Source organism: Lethenteron reissneri, chromosome 51 (genome assembly GCF_015708825.2).
Source record: "Lethenteron reissneri isolate LAM-NWPU_2019-01 chromosome 51, ASM1570882v1, whole genome shotgun sequence".
In the NCBI taxonomy this organism is placed as follows: domain Eukaryota; kingdom Metazoa; phylum Chordata; class Hyperoartia; order Petromyzontiformes; family Petromyzontidae; genus Lethenteron; species Lethenteron reissneri.
In genome coordinates, this window is record NC_083829.1 from 7,578,576 (window position 1) to 7,588,953 (window position 10,378).

At 57.8% G+C, this 10,378-nt stretch overlaps 1 protein-coding gene across 2 annotated transcripts; it reads left to right on the top strand.

The window, feature by feature from the left end:
- The first annotated feature begins 918 nt into the window (after positions 1–918).
- On the top strand, positions 919–10,221 carry LOC133355609 (uncharacterized). 2 transcript variants are annotated; one of them, XM_061572962.1, is made up of 8 exons: positions 919–1,041; positions 3,199–3,391; positions 3,721–3,919; positions 4,280–4,376; positions 6,642–6,813; positions 7,200–7,328; positions 7,644–7,777; positions 9,477–10,221. In XM_061572962.1, the coding sequence occupies exons 1-8, from the start codon at positions 964–966 to the stop codon at positions 10,197–10,199; spliced, it is 1,725 nt and encodes a 574-aa protein (XP_061428946.1). In that variant the 5' UTR covers positions 919–963; the 3' UTR covers positions 10,200–10,221. The 2 variants fall into 2 exon arrangements, 1 of the variants encoding a protein (XP_061428946.1); XR_009756707.1 differs by lacking the exon at positions 9,477–10,221 and having other exon boundaries at positions 7,205–7,328; positions 7,644–7,774.
- Positions 10,222–10,378: the final 157 nt, after the last annotated feature.

Here is a 10,378-nt window from a genome sequence, read left to right on the forward strand (position 1 = left end):
AGGTAGCTACACACACACGTACACACACACACACGTACACACAGGGAAAGCTACACACACACACGCGCGCGTACACACAGGTAGCTACACACACACACGTGTACACACAGGTAGCTACACACACACACGTGTACACACAGGGAAAGCTCCACACACGCGTAGCTGCACAAACACGTGTACACACAGGTAGCTTTACACACACACACACACGTGTACACACAGGTAGCTTACACACACACACGTGACCAGCACCCTTTCTCACCCCCCCCCCCTCGTGCTGATGTTTACCACACCGCACCAGGTTCTCCTTGAAGGCTGGGAACGGGAATTGAGCTCGGGTTGATAGCGCAGTGCGCTAACGGCCGCGCCACCGCTCCTCACGTGTCCCCTCGAATCCCTCCCCAGCTCTCCTCATCCCAAGACCGCGTGCAAATGGCCTCGCGTCTCCCCCTCCTCGCCATTTCTCTCCACCACTTCGTCATCCGGCTCCTCGTCCTCCTGCTCCTCCTCGCATCTCTCTCGCAATGCGAAAGCCACAGTTCCTCGACACCGACCAGGGACCCTCCTACCAGCGGTGATCCACCCAAGGACCCTCCGAGCGAGGTCCCATCCAGGGATACTCCTCCTAGCGGGGTTCCATCTTCCGAACGGGGGCCTCCGGTCGGAGGAGGGGACCCCCCTCCCAGCGCGGAGCGGAGTAGAGGAGGAGGAGGTGGTGGAGGCGGCCACGGGGCGATGGCGAGAGTGGCGATGATGATGGAGATGCAGGCGGAGTCGAAGCCACGTCTGGGTCTCTGCTGGAGCCGAGCCCTGGCCGAGCTGCGCGCGGGCTGCGAGCGGCTGGGCGAGGAGGCCCAGCGGCGCGTGGCCCTCGCGTTCACGAGGTGCCACCTGAGGGCTGCGGGCAGGGCGCTGCCCTCGTGCCCGCAGAGACCGCGTGACCCCCGCGCGTGCACGCGGAGTATGGACCCCGTGGCGTTCAGCGCCTACACGGAGTTCTACACGCACGCTCACAGCGTGTGCCACCACCTGCGTGCACAGGTGTGGCCTGGGACTGGGTTTTTTTTTGTTGGGGGGGTATTTTTTTGTTGCTGCCTTGCTTGCCCAAATGCTTGAAAAATGGGAATCGCGTTGTTTGTAGATTTGAAGCTTTCGTTACTGCAAGGATTCACATGCTCTTAGGTTTTTTTTCGGTAAAGTCACGTAGGTAAAAATAAATAATAAAGATAATAGAAATAATGAAATAAATAAAATACACGTAGGTAAAAATAAATAATAAAAATTATAGAAATAATGAAAGAAATAAAATAAAATACACGTAGGTTAAAATAAATAATACAAATAATAGAACTAATAAAATAATTAAAAGCAAAAATCGCTCTTTATTATTTATTCTTTTATTTTATTTCTTTTATTATTTATTTTTACCTACGTAACTTTACCGGAAACAACCTAAGAGTATGAGTCGCATTATTGTTTCGTGCGACCCGCTTGCGCTTTTCTCGATTTCGCACTCCTATCGTTTTTTGTTGTTGTTGCATTGTTGGCCCTTGTAACTTGCTGACCCGCCCATACTGGACATCGTAGCAACTCCGCTTCTCTACGGGACGTCTGCCAAAAAAAAACATTACCAGCGTGCACGACATTCTCTCTGGCACGTGGTCGTGACGGGAACTGCAAGATCCGACCGTGTCCGTCCAGTGCTCGCTGAGCTGCATTGACTTGCGTTTGCCGAACGATTTCCATTGTCGGGTCGCGATTCATGACACACACACAAAGCGCCTGCCAATAAATGAACCACGAGACCTCGCTGACCTCGTCGATGAGCATACACCGCCACGTGAACTCCGCTCGTCGTCGTCGGCGTAGCAGCAGCAGCGGCTTTTTTGGCTGCTGGCCATCGAACAAAGACGGCGGTGACCACATCGCGTGGCGCTTTCAGATGCGCTGCTTTGCGGCCGTCTGGAACGCTCTCTCTTCCTGTCGATGTTAGGAAGCCGCTGGAGCTACGCTGCACTTGTAACGCTAGATTTAAAACTCATTTCTTTAGCACTGCTTTCTGTGTTTAGTTCGTCGTCTTTTCCCCCGCACCTCCGATTAGTAGGATTGGTGCAAAAAATGTTCGACATACACAGTGCCTCCGTGATTCCCTCTGACAAGCCCCCGCCTTCATTCCCCCTCAATGCTGTCTGCCATGCCCTTTCGTTTCCCCCATCTTCATCTCTTGGAGTGCCCTCTCAACCCCTGCCCCTGGCATTTCTCCCGCGTCCCTCGTGACTCCTTCATGCTCTCAATTTCCTCGCCCCCCCCCCCGCTCCTGCCCTTCTCATACGTCCTGCCCCCGTGGCCTCTTGCCCTCTGCTGTGCCGCCGTACCCCCTGTAACCCGTGCCCCCTTGCCCCATGTCCCCTGTCCCCATGCGCCATGTCCCCGAGCCCCATGTAACCCCTGTCCCCATGTCCCCGTCCCCCCTGTCCCTGTGACCCATGTCCCCGTCCCCCCTGTCCCCATGCCTCATGTGACCCGTGTCCCCATGCGCCATGTCCCTGTGCTCCATGTCCCCGTGCCCCCTGTAACCCGTACCCTCTGTAACCCGTGACCCCTGTAACCCGTGCCCCCTGTCACCCGTGCCGCCCTCTGTAACCCGTGACCCCTGTAACCCGTGCCCCCTTGCCCCATGCGCCATGTCCCCGAGCCCCATGTAACCCCTGTCCCCGTCCCCCCTGTCCCCGTGACCCATGTCCCCGTCCCCCCTGTCCCCATGCCTCATGTGACCCGTGTCCCCATGCCCCATGTTCCTGTGCTCCATGTCCCCGTACCCTCTGTAACCCGTGCCCCCTGTAACCCGTGCCCTCTGTAACCCGTGACCCCTGTAACCCGTGACCCCTGCAACCCGTGACCTGTCACCCGTGCCCCCTGTCACCCGTGCTGCCCTCTGTAACCCGTGACCCCTGTAACCCGTGCCCCTTGTCCCCATACGCCATGTCCCCATGCCCTCTGTCCCCCGTGCCCTGTCCCCCGTGCCCCCTGTCACCCGTACCCCATGTCCCCGTGCCCCCTGTCCCCTGTCACCCGTGCCCTCTGTAACCCGTGCCCCCTGTTTCCGTGCTCCCTATCCCCATGCCATCTGTCCCCATGCCCCATGTAACCCGTGTCCCCGTGCCCCATGTCCCCGTGTCCCCGTGCCCCGTGTCCCAGGCGTGGCGCGACGACGCGGAGTCGCTGCTCTCTGTGCTCGCCCGCGGCTCCTCGCGCTTCTCCCGGCAGTTGCGGCGCAGCGCGGAGCTCGGGGAGAGCATCCTCACCTCGCAGGGGGAGTTCGCGAGGGCGCAGCACAGAGCCGCGCGCAGCGGGGAGAGCCTCAGGAGAGCGCTGGCGCAGTCGCAGAAGGGTGAGCGGGCAAGGGCGCGCGAGGTGGGGGGGAGAGTGGTCACGGGAGAGAGTCAGAGGGGTGGAGGGGTAGTGTGAGGGAGGTGTTAAGGAGGGTATAGATTGGATGTGGTGTGAGCAAGTTGGTGAGTTACGGGTGAGTGGAGTGAGGGTGCGAGCGAGTGGCGCTGGTGTGAGCATTGTGTGCATAATGTTAGTGAGCTGCAACCAGGCGCACAGCTCCCTGTCCCGGTGTCTTCCTGCCTCCCCGTGTCTCTATCTACCCGTGCATCTTCCCCGTGCATCTCCTTGATCTTCCCGCGCGTCTCCACCCCCCCCCCCCCACGCCAGGAGTCCGCGTGGCCTTCTCGGAGCTGCGGGGGAGCGCGCTGGAGAGCCGCGCGCTCTTCGCCGAGTCGCTGCGCCGCCTCTCGGCGCTGCACGCGCTCCTCGCCGGCGATCTGGGGGGTCTCCACGCGGCACTCCTCTACGCCCTCTGCTGCCCCCTCGCCTGGATCCTCACCACGGCCACATCGACCGCCAGAGCCAGGCGAGGGGGGGGGGGGAGATCGTAGGGGATTGGGGAGAGCTGTCGGCTGTGGTTGGGTGGAGTTCTGGGGGCGATGGTTGTCGTGGTCGCGGTGGTAGTTCGAGGCGTGGGTGTAGTTGCTGATTTGTGTGGGTGTATAATTCTGGTTATGGGGGTGCAGTTCTGGTAGTGGCTGCTTAAAGGCCTGGTTGTGGCGGTAGTTGTGGTGGTAGTTCTGGTTGTGTGGTGGTGGTGGTTCTGGTAGTGGCTGCTTAAAGGTCTGGTTGTGGCGGTAGTTGTGGTGGTAGTTCTGGTTGTGTGGTGGTAGTGGTGGTAGTTCTGGTTGTGTGGTGGTGGTGGTTCTGGTTGTGGTTGCCGCAGGCCGTGGTTGTTCGTGCTCCTCACGGCGCAGCTGCTGCTGGAGCGAGGGGTCACGACCCTCATCACTTGGGGGGCTCCCGCGGGGCCCAACGTGCAGGTGAGGAGGGGAGAGCTCACCTGGTAAGAGGGGGGGGGGCTCACCTGGTAAGGGTGGAGGGGGTGGTGACGAGGTGAGAGTGTAAGAGTGTGAGGGGAGGTGAGCGACGATCATTGCAACACGGTGGTGAGGACAGATGTTGAGGGGTGTGACTGGATTGGTGTAATGAGGTGTGGGGGGGGGGGGGGTGAAAGGGTGTGATGATGTATGACGAGGTGAAGGGGCAGGGTGATGTGGTTACGAGGTGAGTGACGATGTAGTAAACCAGGCGAAGGGTTGAGAATGATAGGTGAACGTGAAGAGGTGAGGGTTGTGGTATATTTGACGAGGTTGTGCGAGGCACGGCATGCCATGAGATTGTCTTTATTGCATTGTGACGAGGTGTGTTAACGAAGTGATCATTCTGTATGCTGACAAGGTACGTTCATGTGAGCTGTGGTGGGTACGTGTGCGTGATGACGAGGTGTAGCGATGGTTTGGTCTCTTGACGAGATGTGGTCGTGCTGAAGTGAGGAACGTTGGTGACGATGTGAGGCTATTGACGAGGAGTGACGAGGTGGGGTTGTTGGTGAGTGACGAGGTTGGAGTTGTTGTTGGTGAGTGATGAGGTGGGATTGTTGTTGGTGATGGTGGGGTTGTTGTTGGTGATGAGGTGGGGTTGTTGTTGGTGAGTGATGAGGTGGGATTGTTGTTGGTGACGAGGTGGGATTGTTGTTGGTGATGAGGTGGGGTTGTTGTTGGTGGGTGACGAGGTTGGGTTGTTGTTGTTGGTGACGAGGTTGGGGTTGTTGTTGGTGAGTGACGAGGTGGGGTTGTTGTTGGTGACGAGGTGGGGTTGTTGTTGTTGGTGACGAGGTGGGGTTGTTGTTGGTGGGTGACAAGGTGGGGTTGTTGGTGAGTGACGAGGTTGGAGTTGTTGTTGGTGAGTGATGAGGTGGGATTGTTGTTGGTGATGGTGGGGTTGTTGTTGGTGATGAGGTGGGGTTGTTGTTGGTGAGTGATGAGGTGGGATTGTTGTTGGTGACGAGGTGGGATTGTTGGTGATGAGGTGGGGTTGTTGTTGGTGGGTGACGAGGTTGGGTTGTTGTTGTTGGTGACGAGGTTGGGGTTGTTGTTGGTGAGTGACGAGGTGGGGTTGTTGTTGGTGACGAGGTGGGGTTGTTGTTGGTGACGAGGTGGGGTTGTTGTTGTTGGTGACGAGGTGGGGTTGTTGTTGGTGGGTGACAAGGTGGGGTTGTTGTTGTTGGTGACGAGGTGGGGTTGTTGTTGGTGGGTGACGAGGTGGGGTTGTTGTTGGTGACGAGGTGGGGTTGTTGTTGGTGACGAGGTGGGGTTGTTGTTGTTGGTGACGAGGTGGGGTTGTTGTTGTTGGTGACGAGGTGGGGTTGTTGTTGTTGGTGACGAGGTGGGGTTGTTGTTGGTGGGTGACGAGGTTGGGTTGTTGTTGTTGGTGACGAGGTTGGGGTTGTTGGTGAGTGACGAGGTGGGGTTGTTGTTGGTGACGAGGTGGGGTTGTTGTTGTTGGTGACGAGGTGGGGTTGTTGTTGTTGGTGACGAGGTGGGGTTGTTGTTGTTGGTGACGAGGTGAGGTTGTTGTTGGTGGGTGACAAGGTGGGGTTGTTGTTGTTGGTGACGAGGTGGGGTTGTTGTTGTTGGTGACGAGGTGGGGTTGTTGGTGGGTGACGAGGTGGGGTTGTTGTTGTTGGTAACGAGGTGGGGTTGTTGTTGTTGGTGACAAGGTGGGGTTGTTGTTGTTGGTGACGAGGTGGGGTTGTTGTTGTTGGTGACGAGGTGGGGTTGTTGTTGTTGGTGACGAGGTGGGGTTGTTGTTGTTGGTGACGAGGTGGGGTTGTTGTTGTTGGTGACGAGGTGGGGTTGTTGTTGTTGGTGACGAGGTGGGGTTGTTGTTGTTGGTGACGAGGTGGGGTTGTTGTTGTTGGTGACGAGGTGGGGTTGTTGTTGTTGGTGACGAGGTGGGGTTGTTGTTGTTGGTGACGAGGTGGGGTTGTTGTTGTTGGTGACGAGGTGGGGTTGTTGGCACAGGACGAGGTGGGGTTGTTGGCACAGGACGAGGTGGGGTTGTTGTTGGTGAGTGACGAGGTGGGGGTTGTTGGTGAGTGACGAGGCGGGGTTGTTGTTGGTGACGAGGTGGGGTTGTTGGCACAGGACGAGGTGGGGTTGTTGTTGGTGAGTGACGAGGTGGGGGTTGTTGGTGAGTGACGAGGCGGGGTTGTTGTTGGTGACGAGGTGGGGTTGTTGGCACAGGACGAGGTGTGGCTGTTCTCGTGGTGGTCTCGCCGCGTGGCGCTCCTCGTAGCGCTCCTCCTCCTCCTCTTCGCTCACCACTCATTCCGCGACCTCCCGGCGCTCAACCACCGCCTCCTGGTCACCCTCGTCGCGCAGCAGAGACAGCTCACTCGACACCTCCTCGTCGCCCGTGAGACGCTCCCCGTCGGCCTCGCGCCCTCCCCCTCTCTTTTTTTTTTACGATCAGTGGAAACAAGAAGATGCTCGGTGTATTCGGCACTTTGCTTCGTTCATCATTTCGTAAAAAATTTTTTTTTACATTTTTTAACTTGGCTTTATGTAAAACCCCCACCTTTCGCTCACTTTGTCGCTCACTCTCTCGCTCTCTCTCGTTCTGCACGCAGCCCCTTCTCGCATTCGGACGGCCTCCGACGGGTAGCTCATATCCGCATGCAGAGCTCCCCGTCATCTGCCACCGAGCACACGGCCTCCTCCATCGCCCTCCCCCCCTCTCGTCCCCCTTGCCCTTCTCTCACTCTCTACTTCAGAGACCCCCCCCCCCCCCCCTCTGTGCAGGGCAGAAGCCCCCTGGGAAGGGAGATGCGGATGCTGGGACCCCCGCGACTGAGCTAAGCATCCTGAGCGGGGCCCCCGACGTAGAGGGCGAGAGGGGGAGCGGAGGAATGCAGCTCAGCATAAGACGGGGTGAGAGCGTGAGCGACCGAGATGGTGAGCGTGAGGATGAGAGGGTGAGCGTGTGAGCGAGCGAGATGGTGAGCGTGAGGATGAGAGGGTGAGCGTGTGAGCGAGCGAGATGGTGAGCGTGAGGATGAGAGGGTGAGCGAGCGAGATGGTGAGCGTGAGGATGAGAGGGTGAGTGTGTGAGCGAGCGGGATGGTGAGCGTGAGGATGAGAGGGTGAGAGCGTGAGCGAGCGGGATGGTGAGCGTCAGGATGAGAGGGTGAGCGTGTGAGCGAGCATGAGGGGAGTGAGTGGATTGTGTCTCCTCGCACCCCCCAGATTCCTCCCTCCAGCTGTGGAGCCCCGCACGTGGCCCCCGTCCCTTCAGGTCCCCGGGAGGTGTGCGGAGGGAGGTGCAAGTGGAAAGGAGGGGCCTCCATGACTCCATCTTCATCGCAAACATCTCCAGTTCGGTGAGCCAACCACCACCACAATTCGCCACTAAGTGGTGGTGACGTCATCACGGCGCTTATGCCAGGCTAGGTGCATCTTAAGGCCACGTGAAGTGTCGAACACCCACTGACAGGTCACAGGACAGACCCAGGTGCCATGGGTTGACTGAGATGACTGGCCGATGGACCACCTGTGCCATCCCTACTGTGCCAACTTGCGATGTTTTAGCCGGCCGGCGTTCCGCTCATTGTTGTGAGATCACTCCTCTGCCCTCTGTTGTTGCTGGAGCGCGTCTGCCTCCAATTGCCAAGTAGCGTCCTTCAAGAGCTGGCACCAGTTATGAGCAAATGTACTTGGCTCCATATCGGCTCATACCACATCATTCCATCTTTTCTCTAGCCCGTGCAGTGCTTGTTTAGCCTCCTATCTGGCTGAACAAAATCTGTTTAGGCATGCAGTGCTGGGCATGCGGGCTCCATGACCCAGCCAATGCAGCCTTGCCTGCTGGAGGAGCTCACTGAAGGGACTGTGTCCAGATCTTTTCCAGGATTTGTGAGCTCCTAACACAATCCAGCCTAGTTAAACCTAGGATGGATCGTAGGCAAGCCAGCCTGGATGTTTCTAACTGGCGATGATGTTCCATTAGTGGGGTCCACATTTTGCAAGCATAAAGAAGGGAGTGCATGACCGTGGCTGAGAAGACCCGAAGCTTTGTGTGGAAAAACAGACCGGGTAGCGTCCACACCGCGTTACGCAGATGATGAAAAGATGCTGCTCGGCTGATTTGGGAGACCTATGCTGTCAAACCAGATCTGGTCATAAGCACACTGCCCAGGTATGGAAACCTCTCCACTCGCTCCACAACTTACCCCACCAATGAGGAGTTGTTGATGGGGTGGAGTGTTTGATGACACAAAATACCCAGCGAGGTGCTTCGTCTTGGAGGGGCTGTAGCACACTTCAGGTTCAGCAGCAGCGCCTCCTACTCCTCTTCAGATTGAGCTGCAATCACCAGTCCATGAGCGAACGTAACATGGTTGACCAATAGGGAGCCATCACTCGACCGCACCCGAGCATCGATCAGCCTCCCACTGTATCTGTACCAACTGGAAATTCTTCCTGTACAGCCATGGAAAGTTTCTCGAACTATGTGGTAAAAAAGATATTAATTAATGTAGGTGCCAGAGGGCCATACCTTTCGCACCCCAAGGTAAACAGGGAATGGCTCTGACTCCTGGTCACGTAGCTTTACCCGGGCCCGCCCATCATCATGAAGAGGTCCTTAATGATTGTGAACAGAGAGTTAGGAACAATAAGGCTGGGCTCTGGGTTGATGGACAACCTAGAGCCCAGGTTTATTGATGGTATCATAGGCCTCGACCGGGTCAATAAAGCAGAGATGTAGGTCCTCTTGGACTTCCCTAAACCTCTGCTTTAGCAGACGGACAGAAAATATGGCATCTGTGCAGGACCACCCTGGCCTGAAACCACATTGGGGCTCCACAAGCCTCTCCTCAGCCATCATCACCACTCCCACCATGATCAATCACCTCCATCACCATCATTACTACCACCACAACCAATCACCACCACCATCCCTCCTTATATCAGCACGACCATTATCCTCATGACCATAATCACCACTGCCGTCACCTTCACCACCCCTCCGCATCCCGTGCTCACCCTCCCCGTGCCCCCCCCACCCGCCGTGCCCCCCAGGTTCTGCGTTGCCGCCTACGTGAGCGAGGCCCGGGGTCCCCGCCGTCCCCCTGCATGCCGCACCATGACGCCCAGCGCAGGGTGCGGCGTGGGGTGTCACCAGATGGAGCGTTCCCACGCCGGGTGCAGGATATGGAGCCTCCCGCGAGGGCATCTTCAGGCGGGGCGTTCACAAGGAGTAGGTTGCAGGACCAGTCCTCAGGCAGGGTGCAGGACCAGTCCTCAGGCAGTGTGCAGGGCCGGTCCTCAGGCAGGGTGCAGGACCAGGCCTCAGGCAGGGTGCAAGATAAGTCACCAGGGAGGGTGCAGGACCAGACCTCAGGGAGGGTGCAGGACCAGTCCTCAGGCAGGGTGCAGGATAAGTCACCAGGGAGGGTGCAGGACCGGTCCTCAGGGAGGGTGCAGGATAAGTCACCAGGCAGGGTGCAGGGCCGGTCTTCAGGCAGGGTGCAGGATAAGTCACCAGGCAGGGTGCAGGGCCGGTCGTCAGGCAGGGTGCAGGATAAGTCACCAGGCAGGGTGCAGGGCCGGTCTTCAGGCAGGGTGCAAGATAAGTCCTCAGAGAGGGTGCAGGATAAGTCACCAGGCAGGGTGCAAGATAAGTCACCAGGCAGGGTGCAGGGCCGGTCTTCAGGCAGGGTGCAGGATAAGTCACCAGGCAGGGTGCGGGGCCGGTCCCCAGGCAGGGTGCAGGGCAGGGCAAGCAAAGGTGAACAGTCCTGATCGTGACCAACTTGTGTTGAGGGACGGGGATGAGTAGGGGGGGGGGGGGGGGTGCAGTGAGGAGGGGAGCCCACAGGGAGGTGGTGTGTGCCCCTGAGAGTGAGAGCCGTTTTAATCGCGTTCCTGATGTCGTAATAAAGGAGTTTTTCTCAAGATCATGGGAAGTCGTGGACCTTGTA